We start from the raw sequence: 19529 nt of genomic DNA on the forward strand, positions 1-19529 counted from the left end.
AGGTGCTGGCTGCACAGCATCCCCAGAGCCCTGGCTGGGTTGGCCCAAGCAGCACTTGTCCTCCCTGTGCCCTACTGTGGGATCACGCATCCCTGACACTGGTCTTTCTCGCCTGGACATGGCTATAGGGTGGGTTTGAGCCCAGCCTGGACACCAGCCCTGCTGTGACTGCTGGTACGAGGCTGCAGTAGAACATTATGAGTGTTAAACAGGGCCAGCCTGGGCCATAAAGCTGTCACTGCTAATGGAGATCATCTCCGTTTTGAGTGGCATAACTCGCCTTTACGTGCTGTGGCTGGAAGAGCTGGAGTTGAATGGCGCAGAGGGTAAAATGCAGTATGGCAAAGTTAGAAAACTTGCTTGCCGAGCAAAACGCTCTCAAGCTTTTCCCACATTTCCAGCTGGACCCCTCCAAGCTGTTTGTGCCTAAGAGAGCACATGATTCCTCCACCCCCACATGGAAGCCAGGACAAAGCAAAATAGCATGATAAATCATAAATATTAGTGCCTGGCCCCTTGCCAGTCACAGGCAGAGAAATCATCTTGGCCATTAATCTATCCGTGCAAGCTGCATCTGGCAAAGCAGTGCTTAATGTCATCCGTGCTCAGTTTTGTCTCAGTGTTGCAGTTCATGCTTGCTTCAGAAAAAAGGAAAAGTACTTTGCGCTCTCTGGGTCTAATTTATTAGTGAGTTTTTCCTGGGGGGCTCTGCCAGCACAGTGTGCGACCAGTGTGGGGTGCTGGTGCTGGGACAGACAGGGCTGGGATTAGAGCTTCCCCAGAGCTCAGCTTTCATTCTCTGCTGTGATTAATTGCAGTTAGTGCTCATCTGTAATTTTAGAGAACAATCAGATGACGTGCCTCGCGGTTGATTTAATTGGAACCTGATGAAGCATCAGAAGGCTGCAGTGCATGGGGGTGAGCTGTGCTGGCATCCTCCTGGGAACCCCATCCCCTTTGTCCCACCTCAGAGGGCTCAGGCTCCCACCCTGCTTTGCTTGGGCTGAGCTTGTGCTGTAGGTCTGGGGGCTCCTCGCCCTGGAGATCTGGGTCCCCTCACCCTGGAGTTTTGTGACCAGCCTGGATATTCTCAAGTGCAGTAGTGATAAGGATTTGGGGTTTTGCACCGCTGTGGTGTGGACTGCTGGGGAGGTCTGGGGTATTTGGGATACGTCTCCTTCCCTGTTGCAAGAAATCATGTGCTCTGCCTATTCATCTGCTTGAGTTGTGCTAGCGATTTCTAAGGCAGTTAGAAAGGCTGAGGGAAATTGCTTTCAGGTCAAGACCTGCTTTAGCCTGTAGTGAATTACTACGCTTGGGTTTTAAATCTTTGCAAACAGAGGATTATGGTGGTGGTAAATACTAGGTAGGCCTGGGGATTGCCATACTGCTGGCTGAAGGGAGTGTGGCCTTTCCCTTTAGCAGATAGAGAGTGATGAATGTTAAAAAAATAAATTGAGATACAGCCTGGGTTGTAGCTTACATACTATTTCTCCTTGATTTATATTTCTGCTTGGATGCTTTGCAGAATAAGCAGTGTATTTCATGCTTAACCTCACGGAGCTTTTTCCTTCTTAGATGAGGACAGCATGGTAGATGCAACCAATTGCAAAGAGCCCTGGATTAGTGCAGGATCTGCAAAAAGTTCAGAGCTGCTGTACAGCCCAGTGTCTGCTCAAAACGCCAAGTGATGAATGCATTTGAAATGGCGAAGCTGCATTCCTGAGCTGGAGGATGGCTGCCCGTGCCGGGCTGCTCTCAGCATCTCTGGGTCTCTGCTCCCAGCGGTGGCTTTTGGGGCTGAAAACAGAGCAATTGCCCCCTGCTCTCAGCAGTGTAGCCAGCAGCCTGTCCCAGCACAGTGGGCCCCAGGGGTGAGGAACCACGGTGGTGCGAAGGCTGAAGCGTGGGCAGCTCCCCAGAAACGCCAGCCTGGTGGGAAGCCCTGCCCGTAGGCACAGAGGGCGCAGGCAGCAGGGCGTGAGGGCAGGCTGGCTTGTCCCCCTGCGCGAAGGTCTGGGCAGCAGGAAGGCTGAGGGCCGTGTTTGCTGGTGGCTGTGACGGTGGTGGTGGCACGCACATCCAGCCTACAGGAAGCCCCAACGGCACTTGTGCATGATGAGTGAGGCCAAAACAGGTTGACGGTCTTTTTAATCCAATTAGTGTGGAGTGCTAAGCAACTCGGCCAATTTGCTCTTGGCTTTTATAACACATATAAATAGCGATGGCATTACCTAACGCCCCAGGAGAAGGCTCGACTCCGTTCACAGTCTCTGAGTAGGGCTGAGCTTGGCTGGCCAGAAGATGACCGTGGCTTTGCCTGGGGCTGGGGGAACCCCTCCTGTGGTCCAGTTTCTCGTGGTGTTTGCATTTGTTGCATTCTACTTGGCCTGCTACAACCCGTACAAGATCCTCAGATCCGCCTGGGACAAGCAGTCGTGACAAGGCAAGTCTCCCGTACCCTCTCTCAAGCAACATCTCCATCAATCGGCCTTGTGTGCTGCAGAGGAGACTATGACAAATGCGGGCAGGGGCCTGACCCTGTTAACAAGCTCAGGCCTGGCATTGGTAATGATGTCCTCCAGCCTATCCTCACTCTCGACTTTCCCACTGCAAGTGGAAGATGCTTCCATGGCTGTACGACCCTTCTTGTCTCTGACAGAGTGCGGCCAGCAATAATAAAGTTTTCCAGGGTGCTGCAGAGCACCAGCGATTCTGTGCGAACAGGGAGCTGTGACCTCTGCCCATGGGTAAGCCTGTGTCAGGCTGCCAGCAGCTGATGGAATCATAGAATCATTTTGGTTGGAAGAGACCCTTAAGGTCATTGTCCAACCATAAGCTAACTCTAGCACTAAACCATGTCCCTAAGAATCTCATGAGCTTGTGCAGGTGTTACTGAGGGTGTCGTGTGGCTGACTGAATTACTGATGTTGTCTGATGGGAATTGCTCTGATGCTTCGAGCCAGGGATGGATGCTGTGTGGGCTGGAGCTGGGAAATGCTCGTGGAGTTAGTAGTTTTTCCCAGGAGTAGGCAGATTAAGGTGAGCATGGGGTTTTGTGTGGCTGCTTCTGCAGAAGCACTTCCAGAAAGGGGAAGGCTATGTTGGAGCTACCTCTTGCTTTTGTCAGTCGTGCGGAAGACTGGTCTTCTGGAAGGAAGGAAGGAAGGAGGGGACGGATAGAAGCAAGAGGTTGCCAGAAATGGTTTCTAAAGTAAATCATGCCTAAAATATGCCATGGTAAATGCTGTCATGATGGTTGAAGGTTGGTAACTTTATGTAGAGGTTGCAGCTGGATGGCATTTGCCCTGAATTGGCCAAGTCTTGCCCATGGGGCTGATTGCGCCAAATCCTCATTGGGTGTAATTTGTCAAGTAGCCGCTGGTAATCACTGGTTACAGTTTTGTTTTATATAGCTGGTGTTTCTTCTTTGTGCTTTCAGAAATAACACAGATCATCCAGGTAGACTTGGACCTGAAGTACAAGACCAACATCCGAGACCTGTTTGAGGAGTTTGACAACTTCCCAGAGGGAGCAGTCATTGGGATTGCCAGGGAAATGCAGCCGGTGTACAGGTACAGCCCCCTCCCCATGAGGAGGAGAGGGTGGGCAGGGGACGGCTGGCATGTCTTCAACTCAGGTCAGTCTTTGAAAGAAAACCTAGGGGGAAGCAGTCTCCCTGCTTTAGTCACTGCAGGGAGACTTTGTCTGAAACTTGTAGTCTGGAATGAAGTGTACAATGTTGCTGTGGTTTCTTTATTCTCACGCACCGTCACAAGGCTTCCTGGTCATTGGTGCCAAAATCCATACCTAGATTACAGCACATCTGCTAGAGGTGTGTCCCTGTGGAGGTGTTGTGTTTGCATTCTGGGGCATCACTTTGTATGTCGGGGCTCAGAGGTTTTGGCTGTGAGTATCACAGAGAGTAGGGTTGAGTTTGGGCAACAGTGAGGTTCTGGGTCCCTGGGGTGTCAGTGCACCTTCTGCTGAGGAAATATTCCCCCAGAAAATACTGAGTGGGCAACTCTGTTGGTAACCTGGGCTTGCAAGAATGAAGACAGCCCTGTGGTCACTTCTTTTCAGACCCTTGGTCCACCAGCCAGTGCCGACTGTGGTGGCAGCTGGCAGTGGGAGCTGCGCACCGAGGGGTAGCCCAGCTCTTCCCACTTGTGGGCCACCAGTGGGCTTCAGGGACATGGATGTTTCCAGGCTGATGCTTAAAGAAACCGGTTTAGTTTAGCCTGCATTATTCCAAGGATGAACTTCAGGTTTTGTTTTAATCCAGGGTGAATCAGATTATCAACTCAGGATGTCTTGATGGTTTCTCAAAAGCAGAGTTTGAGCATCTGAGCTGGCTTGGCTAGATTTGCTAATCCTAATGGAAATGTTCTTGGAGAAAGATAAAAAAGCTTAAGCTGAATGTCTTTTCCTTCCCTATTGGAAGGGTTATCAGTGAGAGCAATCCTAAGAGAGGTCCAGCAGTACTCTTGGGCAAAGGCTGAGCTGCAAAGGTCTGAAGCAGTCGTTGCTCCTGCATGTGCATCTGGATGGAACGAGGGTGGAGACAGAGAATTCAGCAGCAGGGGACTCATGGTCATTAATCACCTCTGATCATTTCCTAGAAGCCCAAGCCAGCTCAGGACATACTCACGAGAGCATTTCTGGTTGTCCAAACTGCAGAAGTCACCGCTGTTCCCGGGCTGGAAAAAGACATCTCTGTGCCCATGGCAGAAGTGTCACCTCCCCTCCCAGCTTGTGCTCTTGGCAAGGAGAGCTGGGGCCAGAGGAACGTGGATGCCAAGGTGTCCTCTCTCTAGGGCAGCACCACGCTTGGAGCATGGAGGGCTCCTGCATCCCCTTTGGGTGTCCTGGGAGGATTCTGGTGCCCAGAATGGTAAATCCAGCTCCAGTTAATCATACCCAGTTACTAGAGTTTAAAGCAGGATGGAGGCAGCAGTGGCAGCCGAGCGCAGCCACGGAGCTGTGTCAGATTGTCAGCTTTAGCCAGCACTGCCCAGCACGGCCGATCCCGTTTGTTAGTGGTGCAGCCTGTAACGGGACAAATTGTTTGCCTGCAATTAGTCCACAGTGGAATCACTCCGTGTTTCTGTCTCTGTATGGATCGGCTTTGCATTATTTCCACGCATGGTTAGGGAGCAGGGAAGGTGTCTCACTGCCTGGATGTGGCTTGTGGGACCAGGCATGCCTGGAGGGGACCGAGTTAAGCTTTGGGATGCTCTGCTGGAGGGAGAGGTCTCCAGCACGGCAGGGGACAAGACATGGGACCACAGGGCTGACCGCTAAATATCTGACCCAACCAAAGCCATGTTCTCTCACCTCTGCCGCCCGCGGTGGGGACAAACAACCCAAGCAATAAAAGCCCTCACAGGCTGCATTTTTGGGCTGAACTTTCTGTTGTTGCAGTTTCGACATTCTGGGTCAGTTTGGGCTATGTTGTGCTTTTCTTCTTGTGCTGTTTTGATCTTCATGTGAAAACAAGTTCCTGATCCCTCTTGTCGCCAGATCCCCCAGTGCGGGGCGAGCTGTGCAAACGCCAGCCTGCCTTCCCGCCGCGCTCCCGCCCCGCGGGGCTCCCACCTCGCTGCTAAAAGGCTTTCCAGACGAAAACGCGAGCTGACAAAGCGTGAGCGTCTCTGTGAGAAAAAAATTTAAAAAATCTTTGCTATTTTTATACTTTTAGCAAGATAAAAACACATTGTAGGTGTGATTTGCCACATGCACTGGCTTGAAGCATTAGTTGGGAAGGTGGTTGTGGGGGAGGAGGAGGGTTATGGGGCGAGGGCAGGGTCTCTCCATTGCCACTCACTTTTTCCTCCCCCCTTCGTGCAACTCTGCCACACCAGCTGTGCCCAGAGGGATTTATCTCAGCATTGCTCCTTTGCACTCAAAGCGTTCCCAGCATAGGCAGCAAGGTGATGTGGTTGGATTTGCAGCTGAAGGAGATGCCAGTGTCCTGGTGCCTGCTCCCACAGCACACCGGGATGTGTTTTCCAAGCAGGATGCGGTGCCTGGGGCTGTGCATGGTGGCTGAAACTCTGCAGCAGCATGACTGCACCCTTGCTAGCAGATGGGTGGGTGAGAACCATGGCTGTGCCAGCACACATTCAACACCGAGGCCTTAAAAGCAGGGTAGCCAGTGTGGGGCAAAACATCAGAGAGCTTGGGGTGAATCAGCAGAGCTTTCCTGAGCTCGGTTACGGAGCTGTGGACAGGCACTGTGGGGCAGGGTGAGCTGCTCTGGCTCGGAAAGGTCTGGGTGCCATCCCATCTCCGTAGCGATGGGGAAGATGGATGGAGATCAGTCCACTTGTCTGTGTTGGATCCTTTTTACCTCCTTGGCCCATCAGAGGAGGTAAACGGTTGCAGACCAGTGTGTTTTGTAGGCGATGCACCATTTTCTGGGAGGCAGTGCTGTTCCCACCAGCAGCCCGCTGGCTGTCCGGCTGTAGGCTGCACTTTCCAGGCACAGACTGGGACTGCTCCGGCTGCTGCGCTGGTGCACCCAGCAGTGCTGGGCACAGATGCTTACGGGAAACGGAGGAGTGAGAAAACAGCAAATAGGAAATGTCCTGGAGCCTGCTTGCACATCCTGAAGGTAGGGGGAAACCTCCAGACAGCAAACAGGATGGCACGGGAGCACTTCCACTCGTTTGAGTCATGCTGAAACAATGCCCGGCCACTGTTTGTCTTGGACAAACGCATTTCTCTAAGCAACAGGATCTCCTGGCCCTCCTGCGAGGCAAACGCTGGGGTTTAACTGTTGCGCAGCCTGGGGTTGGCCAGTCCTTTGGGGTCACTTGGAGGGGTTGGAGTGGCCTGTGAGGAGCAGTAGCTCCTGCTGAAGCTGTACATGGATGTCCCCCCAGATCCACCTCCCTGCCGTGCCCCGCAGGGCTGTGTCTGACAGGGGCTCCTGTGTGCAGAGGAGGGGGCTGCAGGAGCCCACGTCTGGTCCAAAAGGCTTTCCATGCAAGGAAGTGCTTCTGCAGAGTCATAACCTTAATTAAAAGTCCTGTTGTCCCCTGCAGCATTTCAGCTCCTCAGGTGTGCTGCCAGGCAATGATGCTCTATTTAAGTATTTATGTCGTGCTGGGGCTTCTGCGCCAGATCCTGGCCACGCTGAGAAGTTCAGGCCCTCCTGTGCTCTTGCTCTGCTAAGAAGTGTACAGGCAAGAGTTGCAGATGCAGGCAGGCAGGCAAAGTTACTGTCCCCGGGGCATGCGCAGGTGCGTGCCTGGCCTGGGAGCAGTGTCGCCGCGGTCCCTGCTGCGATGGGGCTGAGTGATGGCCAGGTGACCCGCAGCTTGCTGCGGATCAGCCTCCAGAGCGGGCATGAGCTGCAGGGGCTGCGCCTGGGGCACCTCAGGTGTGTGGGAACACGGTGGAGATCTCCATCAGAGCACGGCGAGGGCATCCGCATGTGGGGGCTGCTGCAGCATAGGCCTCTGTGGCAGCCCAGCCCAGCCTCCCTGTTTCAAAGCAGCCCCACAGCTGAGATGAACAGAGTGGGGAAACACTGTGGCACTCCAAAAATGTCCTGAAAACTCTCCAGTTACAAAAAACAGAGCTTAGGCTCTGTTTTGAATAAGTTTCCTGGTTATAGATCCCTCCGGTCACGCTGGTGGCGTGTGAGAGGAAGCAGAGCAGCGGTATTGATTGCACAGCTGCTCTCGGCAGCCTCGGGCTGACCCTGGACCAGTGCACCACACCGTGCTCCCACTCCCATCCCCACAGCCATCCCTGCCTCTTCCCTTCCTGCGTAGTGCTGGTGCTGACCCTACCACGTTGTGGTGGACGCTGGGTGCCCACCAGTGCTGGCACCACATGGGGCCATCAGTGCTGCCCCCCCATCACTTGCCTCAAAGGTCTCTTTGGGGAGGACCTAACCCACAGGTCCTCAGGCAGGTGCTTTTATGACATTACTCCATCTGGGAGCAAGGTACCTTCTAGCTGCCTGTGATGTTGGACCTCAGGAGAGGTCTCAGATCTTCTCGGGTCCAAAGATGCATGCAGCTGGGGCTGGAAGGGTGGCTGCTGCTGGGTGAGATCTTCACTGCTGTCCCCTGGGACAAGAAGCTAATAACAGCTGGAGGCGTCTTGGGAATCCACAGTGCTGGAAATGATAAAAGTTTGTCCTGCAGGAAAGGATATCTACATCAAAGGGACAGCTACAGACTGCAAAGGGCCGACACTTGAGTTGTTGTGTGGCTTCAAGGCCATTCGCCTTTTCTTCTGCCTAAAACCTAGGGAGAGCTTTAACAGGACATTATTTTGTGGAAAGGAAGAGCTTTGTTCCCGCTTGTGATTGTGTGGGAGCTGCTGTAGGTGAGCTGTGTGCTCCGTCACATGGGCTTGTTTTGAGAGCTGGTAAAATAACCCTGAGAAGCCCATTAAGGAGTGGAAGCAAGCCTGCGCGATCTCTGCAGCCGGAGGCATGGCGCTTGCGGTGCTCCGTGTTTGCTGGGAGCTCAGCGGCAGCACTGCTAGCTCAGTTTGGCAGATGCTTGGAAGAGGAACGGAGTTATCCTGGGCTGTGAGCAGGCTAATGCTGAATCCACAGCCAGGCCAGGCTGTCAGCGCATCTGGGCTGAGACGGTACATCCTGTACCTTCTCTTGGGATTTTTAAAAAAAAAAAAAAAAAAAGTACTGCTGACAGCTGCAAGCAAGGAGGAGCAGCTGTATTCCCTGGGCATCAGCTTAGACAGTGGTGGTGGCTGTAAGATACAACAGTGCAGGTGGGCTGTTGCCTGGGATGAAGCTTTCCAGAGTTGCAGATAACCGTCTCCAGCAGGCAGGTCCTCCTGCCTGAGTTCGCCTGATTTCCTGGGCTCTTCATGCAGGCAGGTTGCCCTGACTTGGAGACTTTGCTCTTTTCCAACTGCTTCTGCCCTGGGGGAGCAGGGGTCTGTGTTTCCGAAGCCCCTCAGCTGGCAAAAGCAGGAGAATTTGCTGTGTCTGTGCCCCGCCAGGTATGGTGGTACCCATGCTGCCTGCCCACAGTCCTGCAAGCTGGACCCGTCGCACTTTGGAATTTAAACCATTTTGAGGCTTTGGATTGATTTGTGGCAAGTGCTGCTGCTTGATGCATGGGGGGAACGGTTCTAGGAATTCTTTGGCAATGGCTGGCAAGAAGCAGCCAAAATTACAGAACAAGCAGAACCTGCAAGGAGCTGGCAGCAGAATTTATTTCAGGAATTCAGCTTTACTTTCTGATTAAAAAATGTCTGAGAAGGTAAAGGGTTTTGTTGTTTACATCTGTGCACATCATTAATATGTAGGACCCATTGCATTTATTCCCATTAGTAACCAAACCTGAAATGTCATTTAAACACAATGAATAAATTTGACAAGATATGACAACTGCAACTGTGCATTGATTAGCATGAATACTATTAATAACATTAATACTATTATCTGTCCCTTTTGAGATTTTGGGCATTACAAACATATTTTCCATCAAGTAAGACATTTGTGTGTGTTTGAGGAAGGCAGTGAGGACCCTCCAAACATGGGTTCAAGCTTTTCCTCTGAGGACTTTGCTGTCCTGCAAAGAGCACACGTGGGTGATGATCCTCGGTTGCAAGGGCTGCCTGAGATACTTGCTGTGACTTTGCTATGGGGTTTTTTGTTTGCCATAGCACGCAAGTCCAGGGTATGTCGGGTGAGCGTGTATCAGTTACCATACCTGCACTTGTCTTCAGCTTCTGAACTTCCCTGTTTCAGCTCCTGAGCATCTCGGTTTCAGTGTCTAAGTGGTAGGTGTCACGCCGGTGGCATCTTGGGGTTGCTGAAGTGGCTGTGCTGGTAGATCATCAGCTCCTGCATGCTGAACGTCATGAGCAGTGGTGAGATCCAGCTGGGTATCTGCACAATCGCTGTCATCTTCAGTGCTTACTTTTTTGTCATGGCAGAGCATGAACTGAAGAAAGAACAGGTCCATGCTGGGCAATGATGCTTTCTGGATGGCTACAGCTTACTTTGAGGCTGCTAAGAAAAATGCTGTTCGTGGGCAGTGGCAAGGCTGCAGCTGGCCTGTGAGGCGCAGCTATTCATGACTCCTTGCGCCCAAGTGAAGGTTTTGCAGCATGGTCAGGAGGAGAGTCTGGGCTATAGTGCTAGCAGAGGTCTCAAAGCAGCCCAGCTTGGCTCTTGAATCTGCTCTAGAAAGTGGCTGCTGGAGCTGAGCATCTGGAGGTGGGCTGGGAGGAGTGGATGGGGCTGCTCTGGCAGCTGGAGGGCGGCTGGTGCCCCTCGGCCAAGGGCTTCCTCACCAGCACTTGGTGGAGAAGGAGCTTCCAAGAGCTGAAGCCTTTTGATGGGGGAACAGAACAAACAAACAGCAGGAAATTGAGAGGCTTTGGTGCACAGCTGGGATGCTTTCTGGAGCAGTGCGCTGCTGGGGCCACACGGGGAAGCTCGCAGCAATCCTCTGGAGGGTTCCCGCAATGCCCTCCCGCTCTCCGAATCGCAGTGACGGTTCCCTCCGTGCTGGGACTCCCCCGTGGCAGCACAGTGTCCCACGGCTGGCACTCCCGAACAGGGATGAGGGATGGAGGCCTTTAATTTCTCCTCCCCACAGCAGCAGGGGAGCATCTGTGAAGGGAGAGCATCTCCCCTGTTCTGAGAGCCCCGTTGATGGGCAAGGGTGGCCTGGGGCAGGCAGGAGAGCGCTGCTGGAACAGACGCCATTCACAGTCGTTAACAGAAATCTGCCATTTTGGCAGTAATTAGGCCCGTGGTGTTTTAGTGTGCCCCCGTCCCTCCTCAGCGCCAAATGACCGGGAGGTGTGACACACACAGCCCGTCACCCTGTGCCACAGCCAGTGCCATGGGCGGTTGGTCTATAGAGGGAGGAAAACCGATGCGACCCAGACATGGTGATTTGTGGTCCCACATCTACTCAGAGGGTGATTTTAGCACCGGAGTAGGGTGTGAAAATTTTAGATTTTGAGGGGGACAGGCCTTGAAAATCCATCTCCCGGGGAAGGGTTTCACATGCGAGCTGTATTCACAAGTTGCTACTAGTCATCTATTTAAGAGTTCCTGTTTTTGGACTGCTAAGTCCACGCAGAAATGTAATCATTGAGAATCAATTTGCTGCTACAAATACAGGCCTTTTAAAAGTTTGGCATGCAGACCATGCTCTAGTAGAGACCAGCGCTGTACAAACATAATTTGTGCATTACGTGAGAAGTTTATTAAGGAATTACTGAAGTCTTCATTGAAGAGCTCAGTCTGTTGGTTCTCAGCGTTTTGCAGGGGAGGGCTGGAGGTGCCGCCTGAGCTGGACCCTCACCCTGAACCCATCGGAAGAGGGTGAGGTTGTCCCGGTGTGCACACCAAGGCATGCTGCCCTTTGTCCCAGGCTGGGCACTGGGCTTGCTTTGCCCCAGGCTGGTGTATCCCCCTGCAGAGTGGGGGTGTGGCTGTGTCGGTTATGTCCTTGCACACCTCTGGGTGTGCGGTGCCCCCGAGAAGCGCAGAGCCGGGATTTCCTGGGTTACACAAGCCGCTCAGCCTCAGCTAAGGAGCTCTGGGCCAGGCTGGTACTGAACCTGCCGCCCCAGCTCCTTAAGGAGTTTAGCGTTTGCACATGGGAAGGAAGCTATTAGCAACAAGGGCCGCGTTGTTGCAAAGGCTGCGTTTGCAGCCGGGCTGAGCTCGCCTGGCTGAGGTCTGGCAGTGCCAGGGCAGGCACAGGGAGCCTGGGCCAAATCCTGCTCTGGGTGCAGCCCCGGGGCAGCTGCCTCGCTCTGACTGTGGCAGAAGCTGTCTGGGGTCTGTCTTCGCTACAGTAATGCCTTTCGGTGATGGGGGCTGGAGGAAGGAGACAGCCTTTTCCGAGGGTTAATTTTGGTCAGAGTGGTGGTCAGGGGCTGCCACGCTGGGGTTTAGCCAAGAGGAGGAGAAGGGTGCGGGGAGGTTTCTTGGCTGCGCTCTTGCTTCTTGCTGAGAATTAGGGAAGAAGCCACCATCATCCCCTGGATGGATGACTCTGTCATCCTCATGCCATCACTCTTCCCTCTCCACTGCCTGTACCCTCTCCTCAGGGAGGGACAGAAGCCACTGTTGGGGGGTCCTCCAGTCTACTGTGCAAGCCGGGTTGCTTTTCAGCCTATATCTGTTGTCCCCAGAAGCCCTTAGAATTCTTTATCCCCTCTCTTTGCTGTCTCCCCCTCCATTTCAAACGCGTCCCCCAACTACATTGGAATGCTGCATCCTTCCTCCCCAGCCAGCTCGCCAGGGCCTCACAGGTACCAGGCACAGGCAGACGGGCAGTGGGACCACGGCCACCCCCTGCGTCCCCCTGCCCGCCCGCGGAGCGCTGGCAGCGGCACAGTGCGGAGGAGCGCGACACGCTCGCGCCTCGTTGCTTATTGCACAGGAACAGCGGCGTTTGCCAGCAGCTGCAGCTGGGGATAACACCACCAGCCGTCTCCTTTCTGGCTCAGGAACTGAAAAGCATATTTTGATGTAGGAAGAGTGTGCGCTTGTTGTTTTAGTTGGTGTTTGGGCTGGCAGGGCTGCTGTCAGAGTGGTGCAAACAGGGACGGCCGTCAGTCCGTGTGTCCCTTCGGTGCCAGGAGCCTCATGCCTGGCTGGATGGGGCTCAGGGTGTCCCCAGCCCCTGACACCCCCAGTGCTGAGGCTCAGTGACAGTGTGTGTCCTCAAGGTGCTGGGCTGCCGCTGCTGCCTGACCTGCCCTCCCAGGCAGCTGGCCCAAACTCTGCCAGTCCTGGCAAGAGGTGGGAGCAAAACAGTGAGTTTACTGGTCCAAGGATGTTTATTGCATCCAGAATCTTGCAGACCCCTTATTTATGCAGGTTTGTCCTGTGGCTGTTGGCTTTGCTTCCCCCTTTGGTGAGGGAAAGGTCATGCATCCTTCCTCGCTGGGTACCACACTGCTTAGGCTCGGGCAGTGCACGTGCATGGTGCACAGCAGCGTCCGGAGACCCCGCAACCTTCCAGGAGCATCCTCTGACTGCAGCCACCCTGGAGCTGGCCTGGCATCTGGTTTCACTTCACTTCTTTTTGACCTGGCTCCTCATTTCCCCAGCTGCAGTGCCTGGGAATCCCACAGGCTGACGCATTGCTGGAGATGCAGCCACATAGGGAGGATCCATAACCCCATCAGCACGGCCAGCGGCGGCTGCGCAGCTGGTGTGGCAGAGGCGCAGCCTCTTGAACGTCTCAGGTGGGTCCAGGCACACAAGCCCAGTCCGCTGCCTGTGGGACCAGTGCATCAGGCTTGCTGTTGGTCACCAAGCTGGCACTATCACCTCCACCCTGCCTTTCCTGCCAGCAAGGGCACCCTGCTGCTTTACCAGCAGTTTCCAGCTCATCCCATGAGGTTGTCCCATAAATGAATGGACGTTCATGGGTTTGGACGAAGTCTTCCTCCCACCCAGCATTTGCCCCTTGCTGCGCAGGAGAAGGACTTGGAAAATACAGCTGATAGGTGGAACAGTCCCTTCTCCCCTGGCAGCTGTCCCCAGGAATGCACTTTAAAGGGTGCGATGGCAGCTCTGCAACCCGGAGCTCATGACTGCGGCGTGCGAGGCTGGGGAGGTGCAGCTGAGCGCCTCGCGCTTGGCCAGCAAGGGAAGTCCTGGTGGAAGCAGGTTTTTTTATCTGGGCTGCCTGGGCCCGGCGTTTGAATGCTTGGAAATGCTCTTCTCCAGATGTTTCCTAGCACACGCCGGCTCTGTTTATAAACAGCTCCTCAAAGCAAAGCCCGTCAGGGCTGCAGGCAGGCACTCGCGGCAGCGGCCCCACACCGCTCCCCTGCACCCCGCTATGGGGTCGGGGGCCCAGGGTCATTTCTTTCCCTCCCTTCTAGAGGAGCCAGGGTGGTTAACAAAAGCACAAAATTCCTCCTCTTCCTTTCTCCTCCCCTCCTCCTGGCCAGCAGCTTCCTGCCCCGTTGCATCCCGGCGGTGCTGGCATCTCCGGCTGCCTTCCTGCCCCGGCTCTCGCTGCCGGGCAGTGGGGAGCAGGGCGCCCCAGAGCCCAGGCTGGGGCACGCTGGGGCTGCCTGAGCCTCCTGCCCCAAGGGAGATCCCAGCTGCTTCAGGGGCTTGGGGTGGGGAGATGTTTCCATTGCATCCAACCAGCGGTTTGGTTCATTAATGGAGAGTGGTTGTCTTGCGGGGGCTGCACCCCAGCAGCCCAGCGACTCCCTGGATCCTGGCAATGCACTCGGCAAGCCTCTGGGATTTTCCCCCCATATTTTGCCAAAATTTAAGCCAGGTGCCAAGGGGTGATGTTAGGGAGGACAGAGCAGTGTGGGACGCAGGCTGAGTCAGCTGTATGGCAGGTTGCTGTGTTTCCCCAGCCCTGTATCCTCCAAAGAAAATGATCTTCATACCCACTGCTCTTTCCTCTTCCAGCTGGGTGGAGGTACCTTTCAACCGTGCTCTTCTCTGTCCTGGCCTCTGCAGAAGGACAGCGCCAAAACCCTCCGTAAGAGGGACAAAAGCTGAGCAAAATCCAGGCAAAACAGATGCTGCTGGCAGCCCTGCCAAAATACCTTTCCCTCGGTTGGCCTGAGCCCAGCGCTGTGGCGCGGTGCCCTGAGCAGGTTCCCGAGCCGTCGGTGCTGCAGGGCCGCCCGCAGCTCATCGCATCCTGGATCTCGCTCCAGCATCGCTCCCCGGGGACGGCCTGTCCTCCCGCTCCCCACGTGCGCTGTGGGGAGGATGGTCCCGTCATGGCAGCGCTGGGAGGAAGGGCTGAACAATTGCTGCCGGTCAGTCCGTCTCCTCTCCCTGTAGAAAAGGGCACGTTGCTCCCTTCTTATTATCAGCCGTCACCGAGTAAACCACTGGGGAACGTCGTTGCTCAAAAATTGAGTCATTTAGTACAGATCTGGTTGTCCCCCACCATGGCCGGGCTGCTGCAGCAGGGCGATGCTGAGGACTCTAGCACTCGCCTTTTCCCTATTCTAGCTGCTTGCAGGGGCTGTAATCTCGTCTCTTAGCTTAGGCAGTATGTGTTTTTGGAGGTAAGAACTTGAAAGGACTAGTTGGCTCAGCTCCTGTAGAGCTGGAAAGGTGCCTCCCTCTGTGGCACCGCTCCCCTTCTCTCTCCTGCCAGCTTCCAGCATGGGTTTTTGGGCACGAGGGTGGCTTTCCTGGCACTGCAAGGGAGAAGCAGAGAGAGCAGAGTATGCAGAGGTGGGCTTGAGCCAGTCGCCGCTCAGACCCTTGGACGTGATCAGTGCTAGGCTGGATCTTGTGTTTGCAAGTTGAGCTGCCTTCTAATGCTGCATGGAGAGCACTTTGCCTTCCTTTTCTCATGAGCATCCACGAGTCATCTTTGCAGTGGCCTGGCGCCTGTCCCCAAGACATAACTGCTCTTTGCATGGGCAGAGCCTTTTTATCTCTTCCCTGCCCTTTAGATCAAACGAGCATTGCTGTCCGCGGGCTCTGATGAGGCAGCAGGTCCTCTGCTCCCCTTCCCCAGGAGGCGTGGAGGCGGCTGCTCAAAAACAGAGCTCTCCTTCTTTCCATGGGAAATTGGCACTTGGAAAAACCCTTTCCATCCTGAATCAGGCGAAAGAGAGTGATGTAAAGACCCATAATGAAATGAGAAATATCAGAGGTTTGAATCTGAAACATCTAAATGGAAAGTTGTGAGGAAGTGATGCTGCATGATGGTTGTGGTTCTCTGGATCAGGAGAGAAAAAAGGTGCTCATGGTTGACATTATTGCTAGATCCACAGTTTCTGCTGGGATAATTCTGTGGTGGCTGCTGAATCCCAGCTCTCGCCCGGCCAAGGCTGCTCGCAGTCCTGTGCCGTCCTGGCTCCTCTCAGGACCCAAGGGGCCGTCAGATGGTGCAGTGGGGACCACAAGTCCCTCCTGCCCTCCTCCAAACCACAGGCTCAGCCACCTCTCAGATCCCTGGTTTTGTAAGCTCTCAGCTCCTTGGTTTTGCAGCAGAGGATGCTGCTTGGGGACAGAAGACCTTCAGGCTGAATGAGAGTGATTTTCTGGGGCAGATTCAACCCCAGCTGCTCAAGTAACAGCATTGGATTAATTCAATTCCTGCACTTTGGAGCAGCCGGTGTGCACGTGATGGGGTGTGTGTATGGTGGGGTGTGTGCAACACCCCAGGGCTGAGGAAGGAGCCAAAGACATTTTTGGGCTGCTTGCTTAGGTAGTCTAATTTTTTCCCATTTGAATCACCCTCTGGAGTTAGTTTTGTGTGTTGCTGGACTTGCACCACTCTCTTCTCTCTGGCAGATAGAAATTAGCTGGTGAAAATTGTGTCTGCAAGGGCTGCTACAGCTGAGCCTTCCCAGGACTGCAGAAGCTGAAGGCAGTGCTTATTTAGCTAATGAGATGTCGCCACTGGACTTCTTTTATTTTTATTTTGAATAAATATTTCTGCCATTTGGATTTTTTTCAAGCCTTCTTTTTGCACAGCCTCAAACTGGGGCCCATCTTTCATCTGGAGCTTCCCTGTAATCGAGTAATGATAATAAAGATGCTATGAGCTCTGCTGCTGAGGTCCCATTCCCTGCAGGACATTTCCCTGCTGTGTACCAGCCGTGGGGGCACTTTTGGTGTTCGCCCCAGGTGCTGGGGATGTGGTTTCGTCTCCCTGCAGAGCAGTGTGAGCAGTCATGCGATGCTCTCTCCTCTTGGCTCACCAGAGCGATGCTGGTACAAACAAAAGGGGCTTTAGGAGAGAGGAAGAAGAGTGGTTTGAGGTCTGGGCAATATCCTGTGGGGGAGGACAGAGATAGCTGCAGCCCATGAAGCACTGGGCTGCTCTGGGAGGCTGGATGCCTCCAGCCAGCAAAAGCCCTGTGAGATCTCTTGGGTGGGTGATAGATCCTGTGCTGTGATCCAGCCTTGCCCAGACCTGAGGTGGCTGCTCTTCAGGCTGTGCTCCCTGAGTCCCCTGTTCCTGTTTTTCCTCTTTTTGCAGGCACACATTCTGGCAGTATCGCCGTGAGAACCCCCAAACCAAAGTGGGGGAGCCCCCTCCTGATGGGTTGCCCGGCTTCAACAGTGGCGTCCTGCTCCTGAACCTGGAAGCCATGAGGCAGTCCAAGCTCTACAACCAGCTGCTGGAGCCCGCCATGGTGCAGAAGCTGACGGAGAAGTACCACTTCAAGGGCCACCTTGGGGACCAGGATTTCTTCACCATGGTGGGGATGGAGCACCCAGAGCTCTTCCACGTGCTCGACTGCACGTGGAACCGGCAGCTTTGCACGTGGTGGAAGGACCATGGGTACAGCGAAGTGTTCGATCAGTACTTCCAGTGCGAGGGTGAGGTCAAAATCTACCATGGGAACTGCAACACCCCGATCCCCGAAGACTAGGGCCACCACTGCCCCTGAGAGCAGCTCTGACTGCAGCAAGCCCTGCAGAGCCATGGTGGCTACACCAGCAGTCCCTCGGGAAGGGTGGCCAGCCCACTGCATCCCAGGGATCCCAAGAGCATCAGTACCCCACTGCCTGTAGCCTCACCCTCCAGGAACCTCAGTCTGGTGGTTGGAGCAGGACATCCACAGTCTCCATACCCGGGCCCAGCTCCTGGCTCTGCCTGGGGCACGTCCATGGTGCCTGTCTGTGCCACAGCTACCGGGACATGGGGACAGCAGAGGGGCCATCAGGCGACCACTGCATTTTCAGGGTGCTGGCTCCATGGGTGCTGTGCAGCCTTGTCTAATGATCAGCAGGAGGCCACAGCCGGGCAGTTGGGTTTTGTTTTGTCATTCCTTGGTGGCCCATTGCTGCACCTCACACAGAGCATCCGTCTGGTCCCTCTGGAGAGCAGACACTGTCCTCAGGCCATCTTCCTTTTGAAGCATTCCAGAAAAGCAAGAAGGTTTTAAAGACTCAAAAGGTGCTTTAAATTGGGTTACTTACAAACAAAAATTGAACGCTAGATGAGCTTTAAAGCCTTCCATTGGTGGTTCTTAGCAATAAAAGCTTTACTGCCCTGTTTTGTCTTAAAAGCGTTCAGTGAGCGTGTATCAATAGGTTCATTTTTCTAGCTTTGCCTTTAACCTTTAGTATAAGAATAAAGCTGCAGATGTAAAACACACTCAGCTGTTTTTCTGCGGCACAACTGAAGTCCTGTGTCGTGGAGGCTTGTGCTCTTTTTATCATGATTAAAAAGTAATTGATGTATATCTGTTGGGCAGCTGAACGTGGTGCCCCGTGTATTATAGATGATCACTGTGCTTAATTCCACGCCTGTCCCAAGTGAGTGATGCAAATAAATGGGCTAGCACATGAAGTGGATTTTAAACAAAGATCATTCTCCTCATAGCCAGGGTTGGTTTGGAAGGAGGCGGGAGCTGCCCGTGCTGGGACTGAGCAGGCTTCAGCCCTGCGCACCCCCAAATAAATCCTGTCTCAGCTTGCCCGGCCGTGCGGGCAGGCTCCTGTGCAGGTCACTGTCGGAGGAGGAGCTCACATACATGTTAACCCACTGCCAGCCCGGAGTTTTTTTTACACTGAGCCAGCATGTGCCTGTATGTGTGTCTGTGTGTGCATCAGTGTGACATGCATGTGCAAGAGAGAAGCATGAGGGCTTAATTATGGCTTAACAGCCGCACAGTGTGTGGCAGGAGTTTCCTGGGATCCTTCCCCTGTGTCTGTGAATGAACGTTTCCCTTTATGGAGGGAGAGGCTCTCCTTCCTCTCTCCAACTGATGTGAGGGGCATGGCAGGCTGCAATGCGGGCTGCGGCTCTAACCTGACCCTCTCTCACTTGCTGAACCAAGTAGCACACAAGCTCTGCTTTAAGTATTTTCACATCCCCAGGGAAGGAACTGCAAAGAGGTGATTAAGGTTTAGTGACAGAAGCAATAACCTGCTGTATTAGACTCAACATTTTCACCAAAACCCAAGGCAATCAGGCCTTGCTAGGCAAGGCAAGCAGACGGAGGCTGCAGTGAGGCAGGCAATGCACCGCAGTGGTACACCCTGAAGGACGAGGGTTTGCAGCGGCTGAGCCAGCCAGAGCTGCACCGGTGCCCGGAGAGCTCGCACCCTGTGGGGGCTCCGGGGGCAGGTTTGCTCAGCCGTTGCCCGCTCTGATTGAGGTGTGAGCTGGGTGGGAATGGCTGTGATGAGCCCCGGGAGCCACCCACCTTGCCCCTGTCCTGCCAGTGCCACACTGCTCTCCTGGGCTTGCTGGGCAAAACAGAGAGGGCAGGGCTTGCTGGTGCGGTGTCACAGTCCTATGGTTGGCTTCAGCAATTTGTCGCCACCCTGGCATGTCCCTGAGGCCCCTGCGATTGCCCCAAGCAGCCCCCGGCGCTGCCCCATGTGCAGAGCCCCTGCTGTGCTTGGGGTGCTGCTGGGGGGCTCAGCCCTGCACTCACTGGCTGGGGCATGACAGTGGCACGGGTGACACACAGAGCCTCACGTGCCAGGGCAGGACCTTGCTGGCAGTTTGGAAATGGCCATGCTGGAAGGACAGGCCAGGTGGCTCCTGTCACCTGCTCTGGGGAGCAGCAGGGTGATGAGCAAACACAGC

The 19529-nt window shown here is 54.3% G+C and overlaps 1 protein-coding gene across 1 annotated transcript in view; it reads left to right on the top strand.

Moving 5' to 3' along the window:
- XXYLT1 (xyloside xylosyltransferase 1) overlaps positions 1-18086 on the top strand; it is a 34842-nt gene extending 16756 nt beyond the window's left edge. Inside the window, exons 3-4 of the mRNA XM_065640213.1 lie at positions 3443-3575; positions 16962-18086. Coding sequence (XP_065496285.1) covers positions 3443-3575; positions 16962-17358 — 530 coding nt within the window. The 3' untranslated portion in view covers positions 17359-18086. The remainder of the gene's footprint in view (positions 1-3442; positions 3576-16961) is intronic.
- Positions 18087-19529: the final 1443 nt, after the last annotated feature.

The sequence above is a fragment of the Caloenas nicobarica genome, chromosome 8, assembly GCF_036013445.1.
Source record: "Caloenas nicobarica isolate bCalNic1 chromosome 8, bCalNic1.hap1, whole genome shotgun sequence".
NCBI classification, from domain to species: domain Eukaryota; kingdom Metazoa; phylum Chordata; class Aves; order Columbiformes; family Columbidae; genus Caloenas; species Caloenas nicobarica.